Source organism: Saccopteryx bilineata, chromosome 1 (genome assembly GCF_036850765.1).
Source record: "Saccopteryx bilineata isolate mSacBil1 chromosome 1, mSacBil1_pri_phased_curated, whole genome shotgun sequence".
NCBI classification, from domain to species: domain Eukaryota; kingdom Metazoa; phylum Chordata; class Mammalia; order Chiroptera; family Emballonuridae; genus Saccopteryx; species Saccopteryx bilineata.
In genome coordinates this window covers 397,543,232-397,564,027 of record NC_089490.1, presented here as the reverse complement: position 1 = coordinate 397,564,027, position 20,796 = coordinate 397,543,232, and the positions used below count along the sequence as shown (strand labels likewise).

At 39.6% G+C, this 20,796-nt stretch overlaps 1 protein-coding gene across 1 annotated transcript; it reads right to left on the bottom strand.

Annotated features, from left to right (window-relative positions):
- Positions 1–1,425: 1,425 nt before the first annotated feature.
- On the bottom strand, positions 1,426–4,496 carry LOC136320902 (secretoglobin family 1D member 2-like). The gene is made up of 3 exons (XM_066254047.1): positions 4,419–4,496; positions 2,640–2,827; positions 1,426–1,503 (listed from the first exon to the last, which is right to left on the bottom strand). The coding sequence occupies exons 1-3, from the start codon at positions 4,471–4,473 to the stop codon at positions 1,474–1,476; spliced, it is 273 nt and encodes a 90-aa protein (XP_066110144.1). The 5' UTR covers positions 4,474–4,496; the 3' UTR covers positions 1,426–1,473.
- Positions 4,497–20,796: the final 16,300 nt, after the last annotated feature.

Here is a 20,796-nt window from a genome sequence, read left to right as displayed (position 1 = left end):
CCGCGTAGTATTCCGTTGCCAACCATATTTTTTATAGCTATGTCCTTTATAATTGGAGAAAGGGTGCAGGTCTAATAATAAGGCCACTTACTTGAAACATTTATAAACACATGACCTCTAGTAGTTCAAAGTCATAAAAGATGTTCAAGGGAGGCTTGGCCATGAAGAAGGCAGGACTTAGTGGACTCTTAAGGTTGGCATACAAAGTAGCTGAAGTAGGCTCATAATGGCACCAAACAAATCCACACCAAAACCTGAATGTCTCATGTCTTCCCCATTTCAACCCGGACTTTGTAGATGTGATAAAGTCAGAGATGTTGAGTTAGGAAGAGGATCCTCATGAACTCTAAATGCCATTCTATATATTGTACATGAAGGAGACCTGGAAATATTCATACACAGAGAAAAAAATACTGCAAGGACCCCTTATGGGGCAGAGATTGGAGGGGTGTAGATACCAGACGAGAACAGTCATCAGCCCTCAGCTGGAGGCACCAGGGATAGATGTTCCCCTCGATGTTCCAGAGCCAGCATGGCCTCCTGGCACTGTGATTTCAGCAAAAGTTACAGATTTTAGACTCTTGACCTCCGTACCTGGAGAAAAGAACTGAACTAAAGCCACCAAGCGTGTGGCTGTGTCACAGCAGTCACTGGAAAAAACTATGATCTGTGATGTATCCATCATCTGAGTCAGCTGCCTCATTGGACGGGGGCGCAGTAGCCTGGATGGGCTCATGGAAGAGCAGTAGGTGGGGAGACACTGTGCTCATCTGACGAGTTCCTCCTGCAGTAAGTGTGGATGGTGTGCATGGAGCTGTTCACATGGGGATAGACCCTGTGTCCGGGGATATAGGGAGACCCTGAGGGAGGAAGCGGTAGCCGGGGTGGAGGTGAGCAATGCGCATGTGCAGAGTGCAGGGAGTAAGCGAAGGTTGAACCCTGCGGATTCACTACAAGTGGAGAAGTGGACAGAGATCATGTCACACGGGGCCATCCGAGCATTGACCCCAGGGATGGAGTGAGGATCGAGCAGGGTTAGTGCTGACAATAAGGGCGCAGTAGCAGCGATGCTGCTGGTGGGAACCATGTGACCGCCGTCAGGCTGTGGTCTCCGCAGTCCGCGCCCTGGAGCAGGACTTTCTCAAGGCTTTACCTTCAACCGCCCTGCCCTCGGGGCCATGTGACCAGGCATCTGTGGAATCATGCAGGATGGCTCCTGAGCCAATGTTCCCGCCTGGACTCCTGCACTCAGGTCGCCATGGTCCCTGGACGCTGTTCTCCCTATTTTACTCCTGAAACCACCCACAGGCCACTTCATGATGAAACCACCCAACTCAAGCCAGAGACTGTTGGATAAAACAAGACAGTGCAGGAAAAAAATTTATTAAAGCAAGACGTTGAAACCTTCACATTGTCCAAGAAAGATCAGGTCATCATTGAACGACAGGGAACTTTCATGGAAGATTGTTAAATCTAACTGTTACATTTCGCCACAACATTGCTCTGAAATAGAAGAAAAAAAGAAACATCAGTCATGAAGCTCCTGCAGAAGCCATGTTAACACAGACTGTTGTTCACAACCCAGATGTGGAAGGAACTGCAACCAGCAAAGGGAATGGAGGCACCAGGCAGGTAGCCGTGCGTGTGGGGAATTCAATAGTCCTGGTCCAGTCTGCACAGACCGTGCGAGTCAGGAGAGAACCATGTCCACACCCCGCAGATAAACCCTGCGTGTCCCCAGAGAAGGGCTCAGGTCTCTAGTGGAGCGAGGAGGAGGCTCAGGAGTTGGGCAGAGCAGCCGGTGTCCTTTCTCTGAGTCCCAGGATGAGGACTCCAGTCGTCACTAACAGGAATGCAGGGTTGAGGGACCGGGACTGGACGGGAGGAGACCTAGCCATTCTGCTTGCAGAAGTCCCGCCTCCAGGAGTGGACATTCCCCACATGGCACATGGACTTCCCCACATGAGAATCCAGCTAGTGAGGACATTTGTGTGAAACCTGACTTAATTCCAGGGGCGGACGTGCTGAGAGACACCTTTACATCTGTGTGATCTCTCCATGAGGACATGATTGAAGTGTTTCAGCTCCACACAGGGCTGCAGAGGACACAGGGAGGGTCGCGGCCCCCTGGCTGGGAAACGTGGGGTGAGGTACTGGGGTGGCTTCGGCTCTCTGAGAGCTGACAGAGCCCCCAGCAGCTGCCCTTCCATCCTGACAGAAGGCGGGGCCAGCTCTCTCCCTCTAGCTCTGTCCCCTTCTCCCTCCCAGACCTTCCATGAGAGTCCCAGGGACTGTGTCACTGGGTGAGGGGCCCGTCCTGCTGGGGCTGGGGAAACAGTCTCTGGTCCTGCCATATCACACCCTGTGGGCCTGGCTGTCCCTCTCCTCAGGACACTGTGGGGATCCTGGTGTCCAGGTAGGCGACCTGAGAAGGACGGTCATGCCCAGCGCTGTGTGCAGCCTTAGTCCAGCTCAGCAGGTGTCACGTTATCATGGAGCTGGTGTGCACGGGCCACTCGATCAGAGGTGAGCAGAGGGACAGCTGCCTTCACACCCTGTGTCCCCAGAGCAGCACCCTGACCTCCCTCCTGGCTGCGCAGCTGAACTACAACTTCTATGCCAACAGAGAAAGAAATTACCCAAAATTTTTGGAATTTCTCTCTGCCTTCAAGGGTCAAATTATCTACGCATCCTTTAAATTGCATAGCTGCGAAAACTGCTTCGGGAGGTGCGTTGTATTTCTGAAGGCTGGTATAGAAGTTGCTGGCTGATTTCAGAAAGTACTTATTGATGTCAGCAACAAGGGCTGGACACACTTGTGGAAGTGCTAGAGTGGAAGCAAAAGAAATAAAATTAATATAAGGAAAAACACTATTTCACTTGACTTTCTGACATTCTAATGAAAAAGAACCTCAGGAGAATTGTGGTCACATCTCATAACTGTGCCAAGGACAATGCAAAATTCTAGAAGTCGTGACTTTCTTGGGATCCCAAGGCAAGCCGCAGAGCTCGGTCTGGAAATCCAGGTTGGCCGATCTCTATTCAGGCTTATACTTTGTAAAGTACACCGGCCACTTTCTAAGACTCTCTTGCATTGCTAAAATTCACAGTCCCCAGATTTCAAAAATTAAAGCTTCCCTGTCAATAAACTGACACCTTTTTTTACTGTTGATATGGGGGGGAAAGGAGATTTGAGTAATCAGTCTTCAATAATGAATGGCAGAATCAGAGCTTACTAGAGGTAAGAGAAAGGGGATTAAATCTGGACAGGAGTGAGGAAAAGTATTAAATATTGGAAGATGAGACTAAGTTAAATTATAGAACTACATCATTGGATGAAGATGGCTAAAAGCTTCTGAAAAAAGGTCTTTATGATTTTCACGCATCTGAATTTATGCATGTCGTGATGGCTCTTGTGTCCTGCACTGATGTACAGAATTCCTTAGAGAAGGTGGGAGGTGGGGACTGGGGCTTACTACCGACCCCACTGGGATTGTGCTGAGACCCGAAGTAACCACATTCTCTGGTCTAGATTCTTTACCCTTCCCCCAAGTCTTTGCAACCACCTGCAGCCCATAATGTGCCCTAGCAGGCTCTGATCTGACTGGATCAGACAGCAGCTATGCAGAGATGGTGAGAGGGTCAGATCAGAGGCTACAGGGAAAAACAGGAGGAGGTTCAGAAAGGCAGATGAAAGAGAATGACTCAAAAGGACTTGGGTCCGTGTTGAGGGGTGAAGACACACTAAAGTATTCTTCGACAAATGCCTAGAACAAACCCAGAAAAGCAGCAGTTGCCGACCTAACAATGTCACTGGGTCTCCAAATCCTGGCCGGACGCCTAGAGAACGAGCAGTATGTGTTGACTGGCTGAGGTTCTGCCGGTTCTCAGAGCCCATGGGAAATTGATCATTTGGAGACTCAGACAACACTGGCTCTTCCTGAACTGAGAACTCTGCTAAAGCCCTTCCAGCCTGCACATCGTATGAGTCTGAATCCGGGAGTTCACAAGCTGTGGACTCAAACGGCACCTGCTGGGAAGCAGAATGTCTGATGGGATCTGGAGCTGGCCTTTGACACACGTCATCTCAGCACTGTCAGAGCCATTCTGGGTGACAACTGTGAAAAGCAAGGACAAGAGATGACTTGGAGAAGTTAAGCATTTGTTCAGGGACACAGCATTGGAGTGAGCCTTCCAGCGGAGAACTCTGAAAATAAGCCTGCAATGATGTCTGAGAAAATTCCAGAACATCGGAAATTGATACAATGAGCCTTGGCTGTTGGGTGCTAGTCCCTAAGTGGTGGGAAAAATTTAGATTGTGATCTGTTCACCACCTCCTTCCTTCCCTAATAAGTCACCTAGTTGGGAGAAGGTTACTTACCTGGGCTGATGGTACTCACATTGGACATGATACTCACCCTCAGAGCAGCCAAAGGCCAGAGTGACCAACAGGACAGTCAGAAACAGCTTCATGGTCTACTTTGCTTTGAGTCCAGCTCTAGCAGCACTGAGAAATTAGGAGCTGGCTCAGCAGCCTGGGAGCCTGGGATTATTTGTACCCAGTAAGCCTCTCTGGTCCTGCCCACAAAGGATGTGGCACATCACCAGGACTGGCTTTTAGCCCTAACTTTCTCAATGAGGAATAATAACATGCTTATGTGTCACAGAACCAAGGGACTTGGTCAAAGATAGACATTGATGGCACCCTGACATCTCCGTTGTAGCAACACCGAGGTTGGGGTTAGAAATGTATACTCAGTGATTGACAGGAGGCCCCTGGGATGTGGCTCCTTAATTCCAGTCCATTTCTGGTTTGCTGATCTCTGTCAGCCTGGTGCCGGGACAGGACGAGGGTCAGCAAGTACCCCTGGGTGTGCAGGACTGTGAATTAACAAACTACTCAGGTGGATTAGGGAGCATTTTTATTTTTATTTTTTTATTTTTATTTTTTTAAATAAATTTTTATTAATGGTAATGGGATGACATTAATAAATCAGGGTACATATATTCAAAGAAAACATGTCTAGGTTATTTTGTCATTAAATTATGTTGCATACCCCTCGCCCAAAGTCAGATTGTCCTCCGCCACCCTCTATCTAGTTCTCTGTGCCCCTCCCCCTCCCCCTAACTCTCTCCCTCCCTCCCTCCCATGTCCTCCCTCCCCCCAGCCCTGGTAACCACCACACTCTCGTCCATGTCTCTTAGTCTCGTTTTTATGTTCCACCAATGTATGGAATCATGTAGTTCTTGTTTTTTTCTGATTTACTTATTTCACTCCGTATAATGTTATCAAGATCCCACCATTTTGCTGTAAATGATCTGATGTCATCATTTCTTATGGCTGAGTAGTATTCCATAGTGTATATGTGCCACATCTTCTTTATCCAGTCTTCTATTGAAGGGCTTTTTGGTTGTTTCCATGTCTTGGCCACTGTGAACAGTGCTGCAATGAACATGGGGCTACATGTGTCTTTACGTATCAATGTTTCTGAGGTTTTGGGGTATATACCCAGTAGAGGGATTGCTGGGTCATAAGGTAGTTCTATTTGCAGTTTTTGAGGAACCACCATACTTTCCTCCATAATGGTTGTACTACTTTACAGTCCCACCAACAGTGGATGAGAGTTCCCTTTTCTCCGCAGCCTCTCCAACATTTGCTATTACCCGTCTTGTTGATAATAGCTAATCTAACAGGGGTGAGGTGGTATCTCATTGTAGTTTTGATTTGCATTTCTCTAATAACTAATGAAGCTGAGCATCTTTTCATGTATCTGTTGGCCATTTGTATCTCTTCCTGGGAGAAGTGTCTGTTCATGTCCTCTTCCCATTTTTTTATTGGATTGTTTGTTTGTTTGTTGTTGAGTTTTATGAGTTCTTTGTAAATTTTGGATATTAGGCCCTTATCTGAGCTGTTGTTTGAAAATATCATTTTCCATTTAGTTGGCTGTCTGTTTATTTTGATATCAGTTTCTCTTGCTGAGCAAAAACTTTTTATTCTGATGTAGTCTCATTGATTTATCTTTGCCTTCACTTCTCTTGCCATTGGAGTCAAGTTCATAAAATGTTCTTTAAAACCCAGGTCCATGATTTTAGTACCTATGTCTTCTTCTATGTACTTTATTGTTTCAGGTCTTATGTTTAGGTCTTTGATCCATTTTGAATTAATTTTAGTACACGGGGACAGGCTGTAGTCGAGTTTCATTCTTTTGCATGTGGCTTTCCAGTTTTTAGGGAGCATTTTTAGTGTGAGATGATGCCTGCTGTGCCAAGGCTCCTTTGGCAGTGGAGGGAGAAAGGTCAGTGGGCTGGGGACAATTGAAAAGAAATCAGAGGTGTTTGGTTTCTGAGAGAAAGCAGTGAAAGAGGAAGACTACCTTTCAACTCCTAATTTCTTATTTAATCTTACTTATTGAAAACTATTAGGCGACATTTCAAATCAAATCAAACAAACTTCTTACTCTAATTTACTCTTTTAAAAAATATCAAGCAAGATTCCAAATCAAATCAGATGCTATACTCTCCTAGCTGATGGTTTCACTTGTCATTTAGGAGGACTGCACCTCTGAGTCAAATTTAGAACTTTTCATTTATTGAGTTGTTGTGTAGAGCCCAATATTAGAACCAACTACCTAGATTCAAGCTGAGCTCTGCAACTTTCTACCTGTAGAGTCTTCTGCAGGGTGCTGACCCTCTTACTTCAATTTCATCATCTGTAAATAAGGGTGATATCATAGAGTTCATGTTAGGATAAATATATTAATTCAGGGAAATGTTCAGCACCGTATCTGGCAGGAAATGTCAGCTATTACTCTTATGCAATAATATTAAAATTATAAGTAATAAGTGAAACAGAATTAATCATCTTATCCTTAAAAGCAAATGTCAGATAGAATCTCACCGACTCTGCCAGGGAAGGAACTGTTTATCTGGGAGCTAACACCGCCTGCTTCTGAATTGGCTCTGGTTCCGTCAGGGCTTCTCTTAGATAAAATAAGATCATTGCTTTCCAATCACTTAATTTACTGTTTTATGATTGCATTGATGTGACTGTTCACAGGACCTTATTATCCTCACTACTTGATATTGGAACTAAAAGTCCATGAAGTTAGTGGGTAGGGATAGATATTCTCCATTTTATGACACAGGATCTTTGAACCCCTGTCCTCAGCAGGTGCGCTGGTGACTCATGTCCTCCGGCTGCTGTTGCAATATCAGGGTTCCTCTAGCCAAGTCTCCAACTGATCAGCAGGTCTGTGGGGGAATGGACTCATTTCAGACCTCACTTCTGGGTCTTGATGACCTCATATAGTTTTAGGGTATATGTGTCATATGGTGACACTGGTTCTTATGTCCCAGCTCCACATCAAATACATCTTTGTTCTATTTGAGAAAGACAGATGGTTATACAACATATGTCAGCTCCTACACAGCACTGACTCTGCGTGTACATCATCTGTTAGCTCCTACACGGCACTGACTCTGCGTGTACATCATCTGTCAGCTCCAACATTGCACTGACTCTGCATGTACAACTCACTCTCCAAATGAAAAACAGAACTGTGAACACTATTTAGTGGGACACAAATTTTTCTGTGGAGACTAGTTTATATGTCTTTGCTTTGAATAACTTAAGGACGGACCTAGTTCAGCCATGGCGGATTAGTTGTTAAAAATTATTTTGGTCACTTCTCTGTCCTAGGCCCAAGATCAGGTATAAAATGATTTGAAGTGATAGATCACAATGACATTGTTAGCTCATAGTCTAAAGGATTAAGTTTAATCAATTGGCATCACACCACGACCTTACCCCTTCCTACTCTGCACAGTCATGGGATGAGCATTTTCAGAATTAGGACCTCGAAGGATGAAAATTGTGATAAATTGCCTTATTTTCACCAAAAATAATACTCTCCATAGATAGAATGAATCTTAACAGCCCTCATTCAGCTCCTTATGAGATGTATTTATCATAACATCTTATTGTGGGCATATGCTATGAAAATGTTCAGAGCTAGAATAATGATCAGAGACAGTGGGGTGCCCTAGGGCAAAAACCCAGAGCAGATGAGAATCCAGGATCCTCTCTGACCGTACTGGAAACAGTGTGCACTGGAAACAGCAAAACAGCAGGATAAGACTCAGCAACACAGAATATGTTTAGGCTCTCAGAACAGAGATTAGAAGGCAGCATGTTCCATGCACTTTACTTCAGCCCCTGGAAACTTCTTCTGTCTGCTTCCTTCAGTCATTTGTACTTTCTAATAAATATCCAAGGAAGGCTGGGGATGGGGCTTCAGTCCTTCTGTCTGCTGACTGGGGCTGTTGCCTCTCAGCCCCTCAGAGTGTGTCATCTGGTCCCCAAATAGATAGTTCATTGTCACCACAACAAGTGGAGCTCCATGTGAGGAACAGGAACCAAACGACAGGCTTGTTACTCTGAGTAGTTCATTGTTGCAGCAACAAGTGGTCCCCCAAGTGAGGATCCAGAAGAAATGACCTCCCAAAACCTGGCAAAGGAAGAGGATGTTCACTCATCCTGTTTGGTAAGGGACACAAGCAGCAGGAGAAAAGCCCGTTAATGTTTGCGGTGAGGTCACTTTCAGGGATCAGGCCAGGGGTTTCCCTTTCCCTTCATCTCTCCTCCATCATGGGGGATTCCCTTTCCCCTGAGCAGTGGAGTCACAGGTTACAGCTGTGGGGACTCCTGTGGGCTGCAGGTGTTGGGTTGGAATTTAAGTGCCTTCTTGCTCAGGATGCAGCAACAATGGCTTTGGTATGTGAAGGGGAAGTTCAGACTTAGAAGATTGGGAAAGCACTTTTACCAAGGGGACGGTTGAAGCAATCAAGACTGGATACAAAGTGACCCCTTCAGATTTGAAAGTGTGTGTAAAACTGTTCTCACCACCTAGCCCGAACCACAGACCACAGCCTTCTCCTAGCTATTTCACGGACCCTAACCAGCAGGGAGTACCTGCAGAAGAAGAGACCTTTGCCCTATTTCCTTAAAAAACAAAGGGCTAGAATGTTAGGTTTGGGTCCAGGGTGCCTTTAAACGCAAGGCTGCTTTAAACTCAAATTCCCCTTGCTCAACCTCCCACTAAGGCAACTTTTTCATGAAGTATCTCCTTCACCTGACCAACCCTTCTCCTTAAGCAACTTCCCCACTCTGGAAAGGTTTTTGGAGTGTCCTTGGGACAAGTCCTTCAGGAGAAACTTGGGGATTTGGAAAGGGAGACAGGCTGTGACCAAGGCCACAAACCTGTTATAACTGTGGCTAGAAGGATATTGTCAGGAAAATTACGGGCTGATCCTAATAACAACTGTGTAGTATGGCTTCTGTGTGTGCCCTGAGAGGCTAATTTAAACTCAGTCTAACCTGGCTTGTGGTGGCTCAGTGGATGAAATGTCAACCTGGAATGCTGGGTCGCCCGTTTGAAGCCCTAGGCTTGCCTGGTCAAGGCATATATGGAAGTTGATGCTTCCTGCTCCTCCCTCTTCCCTCTCTCTCTCTCTTTTTTTTTTCTTTCTCTCTCTCCTCTCTAAAATGAACGAAAGGAATTAAAGGAAAACCCCCCAAAACTTCAATCTAAAAATTCCTTATAAAGAGCCTACAAAGCAGATTGTAAAAAGCCAATATGACCAATTATTATTCTTGTTGTGTTTTTGCAAATTACTAGGCCAAGTTAAAACTAGACTTAATACTTTAATTTGGATAATCTCAATTTGGCCCTTAGAAGTACCCTGAGGATAATTTAAGGAAGGAAAAAGAGAAACTAGGCCATTTAAATATCTTGACGCCTTCTCCTGGAGACCAGAGAACTACTGTAATCCTGAGAACAACAGAAAAATTATTAATGATACTGTAAAATATAAAACTATCCCAATTTTTTTAAACAAGGTGGTCTAAGAAAGCATTTCATATTACTACTAGTTTAAATATGATTATCTTTTGATGTTCTTAAGAAACACTATACTAGTTTTGCCTAGGTTTACCAAAGGTTCCTGTTACCTTTACAGTATCTTTTGAAAATATACATGTGTTTGCCAATAAAGAAAACCGTTTCTAAAGTTCATAAATATATTCATAAAAGTAGCATTCTAAAACTGCTAATTACTAACTTTGTCCTCACTGAAAGTTAAGGTTTTCAGAAGTTGAGAATTCTGATTAATTAGAAAGAAATCTTATACTTTTAATGATAAAAGGTAAAAGGTATGGAGATATTTTTGAAAGGAAAAGGTAGGAAGTAAACAAGTTCAGAAAGCTTGTTATTTTTGAATAGATAAGGAAGTTTATGTAAGTTGCAGAATATTTGTGTAAGTTGCAGGTTTGTGCAGGTTGTAGACGGTTTGTGCAGAGGGAAGAAACAAAAAGAGAAGTGACTGAGAAAGTTGACAAAGGTAAGAAAAGAAGGAAGGATTTTAGAAGAAGGATTGTCCTGAAAGGAAAACAAAAGGGAACATTAGGACATTCTTAGGGGCCCAGGAGCTTGAAAAATTCACACAAACTTAGGGGTACTGAATATAGAGCCAGTGGTCTTCTTAAGCCTCAACTACACAAACAAAAAAGGGGGAGTCAGGAGGAGAGACTCACCCCATAAAAGCAACTTTATAAGCCTCTTTTTTTTTCTTTTTCTCTATTCTGTTCCTCAGTTCACATTGTTTATTAGCTTCCTCAAATGAGTGAGGTCATATGATATTTTTCTTTCTCTGCTTGGCTTATTTCACCTAGCAGAATAGTTTCCAGGTCCAACTATGTTGTCGCAAAAGGTAAGATTTCCATTTTTTTCATGGCCGTGTAGTATTTGATTGTGTATATGGAGCATAATTTTTTAATCCACTTGTCCATTGATGGACACTTTGGCTGTTTCCAGATCTTGGCTATTGTAAACAATGATGCAATAAACATGGGGGTGTATTTCTCTTTTGCATCAGTGATTTGGTATCTTAGGATGTATTACTAAAAGTGGAATAGTTAGGTCAAAAGGCAGTTTGATTTTTAATTTTTTGAGGAATCTCCATACTGTTTTCCACAGTGGCTGCACCAGTCTGCATTCCCACCAGCAGTGCAGGAGGGTTCCCTTTTCTCCGCACCCTTACCAGCACTTATTCTCTGTTGTTTTGTTAATGAGTGCCATTCCGACAGGTATGAGGTGGTATCTCATCGTGAGTTTAATTTGCATTTCTCTAATGATTAGTGATGTTGAACATTTTTTCTTATACCTATTGGCTGTCTGTATGTCCTTTTGGAGGACTGTCTATTCATTTCTTTTGCCCATTTTTTGATTAGATTGTTTACCTTCCTGGTGTTGAGTTTTACAAGTTCTTTATAAATTTTGGTTATTAACCCCTTATAAGATGTATTGTCCAATATGTTCTCCCATTGTGCAGTTTGTCTTTTTATCTGTTCTTATTGTCTTTAGCTGTGAAAAGGTTTTTTAGTTTGATATAGTCCCATTTGTTTATCCTGTCTTTTATTTCACTTTGCCATGGAGATCAGTCAGCAAAAATATTGCTGGGAGAGATGTCAGAGAGCTTACTGCCTATGTTTTCTTCCAAGATGCTTATGGTTTCATGACTGACACTTAAGTCTTTTACCCATTTTGAGTTTATTTTTGTGAATGGTGTTAGTTGGTGGTCTAGTTTCATTTTTTTGCAAGTACATGTCCAATTTTCCCACCATCATTTGTTAAAGAGACTGTTTTTACTCTATTGTATGCTCTTACCTCCTTTGTCAAATCTTAATTGTCCATAAAGGTGTAGGTTTATTTCTGGGTTCTTTGTTCTGTTCCATTGATCTATAAGCCTGTTACTATGCCAGTACCAAGCTGTTTTGAGTACAATTGCCTTGTAGTATAACTTGATATATCAAGTATAACTTGATATCAGGAAGTGTAATATTACCCAATATATTTTTCTTTTTTAAGATTGCTGAGGCTACTTGTGTTCCTTTTTGGTTCCATATAAATTTTTGGAATATTTGTTCTTTATCATTAACATATGCCATTGGCATTTTAATAGGAATTGCATTGAATTTATAAACTGCTTTGGGTAATGCAGATGTTTTAATGATTTAATAATTTTTTAATCCACTTGTCCATTGATGAACACTTTGGCTGTTTCTAGATCTTGGCTGTTGTAAACAATGATGCAATAAACGTGGGGGTGTATTTCTCTTTTGCATCAGTGATTTGGTATCTTAGGATGTATTACTAAGAGTGGAATAGTTGGGTCAAAAGGCAGTTTGATTTTTAATTTCTTGAGGAATCTCCATACTGTTTTCCCCAGTGGCTGCACCAGTCTGCATTCCCACTAGCAGTGCAGGAGGGTTCCCTTTATCCTGTTTGGAATAAAATTTGTGTCCCACTAAATATTGCTCACAGTTCTGTTTTTCATTTGGAGAGTGAGTTGTACATGCATATGCTATGAAAATGTTCAGAGCTAGAATAATGATCAGAGACAGTGAGGTGCCCTAGGGTGAAAGCCCGGAGCAGACGAGAATCCAGGATCCTCTCTGACCTGTTTGGTGGTTTATTCTTTCTATCCATGAACGTGGTATATGCTTCCACTTGTTTGTATCTTCCTTGATTTCTTTTGTCAATGTTTTATAATTTTCTGAGTACAAGTCTTTTACCTCCTTGGTTAAATTTACTTCTCAGTACTTTATTTTTTTGTTTCAGTAATGAAGGGGAATGTTTTCTCAATTTCTCTCTCAGACAGTTCATTGTTGATGTATTAAAATGCCTCTAATTTCTGTATAATAATTTTATATACTGCTACCTTGCTGAATTCATTTATCAGGTCCAGTAGTTTTTTGACTGAGACTTTAGGGTTTTTTATATACAATATCATATCATCTCCAAATAATGATAGTTTTACTTCTTCTTTTCCAATTTGGATGCCTTTTATTTCTTCTTCTTGCCTGATTGCTGTGGCTAGGACTTCCAGTACTATGTTGAATACGAGTGGTGAAAAGGGGCACACCTGCCTTGTTCCTGATGTTAGGGGGATTGCTTTTAGTTTTTGTCCATTAATTATGATGTTGGCAGTGGGTTTGTCATAGATGGCCTTTATCATGTTGAGGTATGTTCCCTGTATTTTCACTTTGCTAAGAGTTTTGATCATAAATGGGTGCTGGATTTTATCAAATACTTTTTCTGCATCTATTGAAATTATCATGTGGTTTTTTTCCTTCCTTTTGTTTATGTGATGAATCACATTGATTAATTTGCAAATATTGTACCATCCTTGTCTCCACAGAATAAATTCCACTTAATCATGATGTATGATTTTTTTCATGTATTGCTGGATCTGGTTTGCTAATATTTCATTGAGGATTTTAGCATCTAAATTCATCAGGGATATTGGCCTATAATTTTCTTTCTTTGTGTTGTCTTTGCCTGGTTTTGGAATTAAGAATTATGCTTGCCTCATAAAAGGAGCTGAGAAGTCTTCCTTTTCTTTTTCTTCAATTTTTTGAAATAGCTTGAGAAGGATAGGAATTAGTTCTTCTTTGAATATTTGGTAGAATTCACCTGTGAAGCCATCTGGCCCAGGGCTTTTGTTTGTTAGGAGTTTTTTGATAACTGTTTTGATCTCATTTGTTGTAATCAATCTGTTTAGGTTTTCTGATTCTTCCAGACTGATTTTTGAAAGATTATATGTTTCAAGGAATTTGTCCATTTCATGTAAATTGTCCAATTTTTTGGCATACAGTTCTTTATAGCATTTTCTTACAATATTTTGTATTTCTGTTGTGTCAGTTGTAATTTCTCCACTCTCATTTCTAATCTTATTTATTTGAGTCCTCTCTCCTTTTTTCTTGGCGAGTCTGGTTAAGGGTTCATCGATCTTGTTTACCCTTTGATAGAACCAGCTTTTGGTTGCATTGATCCTCTGTATTGTTTCTTTAGTCTCTATGTCATTTATTTCTGCTTTGATCTTTATTATTTCCTTCCTTCTACTACCTCTAGACTTTACATGCTGTTTTTTTTCTAGTTTTTTTTTAGATGCAGGGTTAGGTTGTTTATTTGAGGTTCTTCTAGCTTCTTATGGTATGCCTGTAGTACTATGAACTTCCCACTCAGAACTGCTTTTGCTGTGTCCCATACATTTTGATTGATATATGCTCATTATCATTTGTTTCTAAGAATTTTTATTTCTTCTTTGATCTCATTGTTAACATATTCATTATTTAATAACATCCTATGTAGTTTCCAAGTGTTTGAGTATTTTTTAGTTTTTCTGTTGTGGTTGACTTTTAGTTTCATGCCATTGTGATCAGAGAAAGTGCTTGATATGATTTCAATCATCCTAAATTTTTTGAGACCACTTTTGTGTCCTAAAATGTGGTCTATCATAGAGAAGGTACCATTAGCACATGAAAAAAATGCATATTCTGCTGCTTTAGGGTGAAAGGTTCTAAAGATATCTATTAAATCCAGTTGATCTATGTTGTCCTTTAAGTCTGCTGTTTCTTTGTTAATTTTTTTTCTTGAGGATCTATCTAGTGATGTTAGTGGGGTATTGAAATCCCCTAGTATTATAGTATTGCTGTTGATCTCACCCTTTATATCCATCAATGTCTGCTTTATATATTTATGTGCTTCTATAATAGGTGTATAGATATTTATAATGGTTATATCTTCCTGTTGGATTGCTCCCTTTATCAATAGGTAGTGACCTTCTTTATCCCTTACCATAGTCTTTGTTTTAAAGTCTATTTTGTCTGATATAAATATTGCTACACCAGTTTTTTTTTTTTTAAATAATTTTATTTTTTTAATGGGGTGACATCAATAAATCAGGATACATATATTCAAAGATAACAAGACCAGGGTATCTTGTCGTTCAATTATGATGCATACCCGTCACCCAAAGTCAGATTGTCCTCTGTCACCTTCTATCTTGTTTTCTTTGTGCCCCTCCCCCTCCCCCTTTCCCTCTCCCATTCCCCCCTCCCCCCCGTAACCACCACACTCTTATCAATGTCTCTTAGTTTCACTTTTATGTCCCACCTACGTATGGAATAATGCAGTTCCTGGTTTTTTCTGATTTACTTATTTCGCTTCGTATCATGTTATCTAGATCCCACCATTTTGCTGTAAATGTTCCGATGTCATCATTTCTTATGGCTGAGTAGTATTCCATAGTGTATATGTGCCACATCTTCTTTATTCAGTCATCTATTGACGGGCTTTTTGGTTGTTTCCATGTCCTGGCCACTGTGAACAATGCTGCAATAAACATGGGGCTGCATGTGTCTTTACGTATCAATGTTTCTGAGTTTTTGGGGTATATACCCAGTGGAGGGATTGCTGGGTCATAAGGTAGTTCTATTTTCAGTTTTTTGAGGAACCACCATACTTTCTTCCATAATGGTTGTACTACTTTACATTCCCACCAACAGTGTATGAGGGTTCCTTTTTCTCCACAGCCTCTCCAACATTTGCTATTACCTGTCTTGCTAATAATAGCTAATCTAACAGGTGTGAGGTGGTATCTCATTGCTGTTTTGATTTGCATTTCTCTAATAGCTAAAGAAGATGAGCATCTTTTCATATATCTGTTGGCCATTTGTATTTCTTCCTGGGAGAAGTGTCTGTTCATATTCTCTTCCCATTTTTTTTATGGGATTGTTTGTTTGTTTGTTGTTGAGTTTATGAGTTCTTTGTATATTTTGGATATTAGGCCCTTATCTGAGCTGTTGTTTGAAAATATCATTTCCCATTTAGTTGGCTTTCTGTTTATTTTGTTATCAGTTTCTCTTGCTGAGCAAAAACTTCTTAGTCTGATGTAGTCCCATTCATTAATTTTTGCCTTCACTTCTCTTGCCATTGGAGTCAAATTCATAAAATGCTCTTTAAAACCCAGGTCCATGAGTTGAGTACCTATGTCTTCTTCTATGTACTTAATTGTTTCAGGTCTTATGTTTAGATCTTTGATCCATTTTGAGTTAATTTTAGTACAGGGGGACAAACTGTAGTCCAGTTTCATTCTTTTGCATGTGGCTTTCCAGTTTTCCCAGCACCATTTATTGAAGAGGCTTTCTTTTCTCCATTGTGTGTTGTTGGCCCCTTTATCAAAAATTATTTGACTATATATATGTGGTTTTATTTCTGGACTTTCTATTCTGTTCCATTGGTCTGAGTGTCTATTTTTCTGCCAATACCATGCTGTTTTGATTGTCGTGGCCCTATAATAGAGTTTGAAGTCAGGTATTGTAATGCCCCCAGCTTCATTCTTTTTCTTTAGGATTGCTTTGGCTATTCGGGGTTTTTTATAGTTCCATATAAATCTGATGATTTTTTGCTCTATTTCTTTAAAAAACGTCATTGGAAGTTTGATGGGAATTGCATTGAATTTATATATTGCTTTGGGTAATATAGCCATCTTGATTATATTTATTCTTCCTAGCCAAGAACAAGGTATATTCTTCCATCTCATTATATCTTTTTCAATTTCCCTTAACAATGGTTTATAGTTTTCATTATATAAGTCCTTTACATTCTTTGTTATGTTTATTCCTAAGTATTTTATTTTTTTTGTTGCAATCGTGAAGGGGATTATTCTTTTGAGTTCCTTCTCAGTTGTTTCATTGTTGGCATATAGAAAGGCTATTGACTTCTGTATGTTAATTTTGTATCCTGCGACCTTACTGTATTGGCTTATTGTTTCTAGTAGTCTTTTTGTGGATTCTTTGGGGTTTTCGATGTATAGGATCATATCATCTGCAAAAAGTGATACCTTTACTTCTTCTTTTCTGATATGGATGCCTTTTATTTCTTTGTCTTGTCTGATTGCTGTGGCGAGAACCTCTAGTACCACATTAAATAAGAGTGGAGAGAGTGGACAACCCTGTCTTGTTCCTGATTTAAGGGGGAAAGCCTTCAGTTTAGTGCCATTTAATATGATGTTAGCTGATGGTTTATCATATATGGCCTTTATCATGTTGAGATATTTTCCTTCTATACCTATTTTGTTGAGAGTCTTAAACATAAAATTGTGTTGTATTTTATCGAAAGCCTTTTCTGCATCTATTGATAAGATCATGTGGTTTTTGTTCTTTGTTTTGTTGATATGGTGTATTACGTTAACCGTTTTACGTATGTTGAACCATCCTTGAGATTCTGGGATGAATCCCACTTGATCATGATGTATTATTTTTTTAATATGTTGTTGTATTCGATTTGCTAGTATTTTGTTTAGTATTTTAGCATCTGTATTCATTAGAGATATTGGTCTGTAGTTTTCTTTTTTTGTGCCATCCTTGCCTGGTTTTGGTATGAGGGTTATGTTGGCCTCATAAAATGTGTTTGGAAGTATTGCTTCTTCTTCAATTTTTTGGAAGACTTTGAGTAGAATAGGAACCAAGTCTTCTTTGAATGTTTGATAAAATTCTCTGGTATAGCCGTCAGGGCCTGGACTTTTATTTTTGGGGAGGTTTTTAATGGTTTTTTCTATTTCTTCTCTACTGATAGGTCTGTTTAGGCTTTCTGCTTCTTCTTGACTCAGTCTAGGAAGGTTGTATTGTTCTAGAAATTTATCCATTTCTTCTAGGTTGTTGAATTTAGTGGCATAAAGTTTTTCATAGTATTCTACAATAATTCTTTGTATATCTATGGTGTCCGTGGTGATTTCTCCTCTTTCATTTTGGATTTTGTTTATATGAGTTCTTTCTCTTTTTTCCTTGGTAAGTCTTGCCAAGGGTTTGTCAATTTTATTGATCTTTTCAAAGAACCAGCTCCTTGTTCTATTAATTTTTTCTATAGTTTTTCTGTTCTCTAATTCATTTATTTCTGCTCTGATTTTTATTATCTCCTTTCTTCGGCTGGTTTTGGGTTGTCTTTGTTCTTCTTTTTCTAGTTCCTTAAGGTGGGAAGTTAAGTGGTTCACTTGGGCTCTCTCTTGTTTGTTCATATATGCCTGAAGTGATATGAACTTCCCTCTTATCATTGCTTTTGCTGCATCCCATAGATTCTGATATGTCGTATTGTCATTTTCATTAGTCTGTATAAATCTTTTGATCTCTGCACTTATTTCTTCTTTGACCCATTCATTTTTTAAAAGTATGTTGTTTAGTTTCCACATTTTTGTGGGATTTTTTTCCTCTTTTTTGCAGTTGAATTCTAGTTTCAAGGCTTTATGATCAGAAAATATGCTTGGTACAACTTCAATTTTTCTGAATTTGCTGATGTTGTTTTTGTGGCCCAACATATGGTCAATTCTTGAGAATGATCCATGTACACTGGAGAAAAATGTATACTCAGTCACTTTGGGATGAAATGTCCTGTAGATGTCTATCATATCCAGGTGCTCTAGTGTTTTGTTTAAGGCCACTATGTCTTTGTTGATTCTCTGTTTGGATGACCGATCTAGAGCCGTCAGCGGTGTATTGAGGTCTCCAAGTATGATTGTATTTTTGTCAGTTTTTGTTTTAAGGTCAATAAGTAGCTGTCTTATATATTTTGGTGCTCCTTGGTTTGGTGCATATATATTAAGAATTGTTATGTCTTCTTGATTCAGTGTCCCCTTAGCCATTATGAAATGGCCATTTTTATCTCTGAGTACTTTTCCTGTCTTGTAGTCAGCATTATCCGATATGAGTATTGCTACACCTGCTTTTTTTTGGATGTTATTTGCTTGGAGTATTGTTTTCCAGCCTTTCACTTTGAATTTGTTTTTATCCTTGTTACTTAGATGAGTTTCCTGTAGGCAGCATATAGTTGGATTTTCTTTTTTAATCCATTCTGCTACTCTGTGCCTTTTTATTGGTGAGTTTAATCCGTTTACATTTAGTGTAATTATTGATACTTGTGAGTTCCCTATTGCCATTTTATATCTTGCTTTCTGTTAGTTTTGTGTCTTGTTTGATCCTTCTCTTTCGTTTTTCTATCTTTTGTTTTTATTTGGTTGTATTCCATACATCTTTCCTCTGTTGCTTTCTTTTTTATCTCATGTGCTTCTGTGGTGGTTTTTTCAATGGTGGTTACCTTTGAGTAATGAAAAGGGTCCCTACCCTGTTCATTGTAGCAAACTATTTTGTGAGTACTTTTGCAACTGCATCGTCCTTTGCTACTGTTAATCTCCATCTTCTCCCCCTCTTTCTTTTTGTTGTTGTCACAGTTTAAATTTGGTTTTATTGTGTTCTTCTTGGAGCTTTTACTTGTGGCTCTGTTTTTTTTTTGTTCTTTGTATCTGATTGGAGAACCCCCTTTAGTAATTCCTGGAGTGGGGGTTTTCTGATGATAAATTCCCTCATCTTTTCTGTATCTGTGAATGTTTTTATTTCTCCTTCATATTTGAAGGATAGCTTTGATGGGTATAGTATTCGTGGCTGAAAGTTTCTCTCTTTCAGGACTTTAAATATTGGGGTCCACTCTCTTCTAGCTTGTAGAGTTTCTGCTGAGAAATCTGATGATAATCTAATGGGCCTTCCTTTATATGTTGTATTCTTCTTTTCCCTGGCTGCCTTGAGAATTTTTTCTTTGCTGTTGGTTTGTGTCAATTTCATTATGATATGCCTTGGAGTAGGTTTGTTGGGGTTAAGAAAACTCGGTGTTCTGTTTGCTTCTTGAATTTGAGGCTTTAGTTCTTTCCACAGGCTTGGGAAGTTCTCATCTATTATTTGTTTGAGTATGTTCTCCATTCCATTTTCTCTCTCTTCTCCCTCTGATATACCTATTATTCTTATGTTATTCTTTTTGATGGAGTCAGATAATTCTTGTAGGGCTATCTCATTTTTTTTTAATTTTTGAGTCTCTTTCTTCTTCTCTCTGTTGTGCCTCAAGTTGCTTGTCTTCTATTTCACTAATCCTCTCTTCTATCTGACCTGTTCTATTAGCTAAGCTTGTTACTTGTTTTTCAGCTCGTGAATTGAGTTTTTCATCTCTGTTTGATTTGTTTTTATAGTTTCAATTTCTTTGGACATATATTCTTTGTGTTCATTGAGTTGTTTTCTGAGCTCCCTAAATTGCCTTTCTGTGTTTTCTTGTATATCTCGGAGGATTTTTAGGATTTCTATCTTGAATTCTCTGTCATTTAGCTCCAAGGTTTCCAATATATTAAATTTTTTCTCCATTGAATTTTCCTCATCTATCTGTGTTACCTCTCTTTCTTTTGTATCCATGATATTCGATTTTCTCTTCCTTAATGGCATCTGAGGGTGGTTTTGTTGATAGTATTAATGAGATTTAATAAAGAATAAAAAGTTAAAAAAAATAAAAAAATCAAAAAGAGTTGTTTTTTTTTAAAAATTAATAATGAAATAAAGAAAAATAAAATAATAATTTTTAAAAAACGGAAATTATTCCCCCCCTCCTTTTTTCCTCTCCTCTCCCCTTTTTCTTGAGAAAATCTTGTGGTGAACTGTGAGTTATAACAAACAATGCCTGTGATGGAGGTCCTGAATTGGGGAAAAGTAATAAAGGGGCAAAAAAAAAAAAAAAGAAAAAAAAAGGAAAAAAAAAAAGGGGGGCGGTATGGACCCACAAAAAGCAAATAAGGAAAAAATTTGGGTCAAGAATAAAATGATTTGCTTTTAGGTGTTGGTGTTGTCTAAGAGTTATGATGAGAGGAATAAGAGAACAGAAAAATGGGGGGACAAATTAAAAAAATACTATTGTATTTAGTGGAACAAGAACTAGATAAAATGGAGAGCCAGGGATGGGAGCACTGCTAGTGAGTTAAAAAGGTGAAGTAAAAAACCCCCAAAATGCCACAAACATAAGTTTGAGTCCCAGATAAGATAATTTGTTTGTTATTGAGGTTTGAATGAGAGGAGATGTAAAGGAGAAAGGA

Coding starts and splice junctions, on each gene's coding strand:
- LOC136320902 (XM_066254047.1), bottom strand. CDS start 4,473: ATGAAGCTGTTTCTGACTGTCCTGTTGGTCACTCTGGCCTTTGGCTGC. Junction 2,828..4,418: donor GGCCTTTGGCTGCTCTGAGG/GTGAGTATCATG, acceptor CTTCCACTCTAG/CACTTCCACAAGTGTGTCCA. Junction 1,504..2,639: donor AGAAATTCCAAAAATTTTGG/GTAATTTCTTTC, acceptor CTTCTATTTCAG/AGCAATGTTGTGGCGAAATG.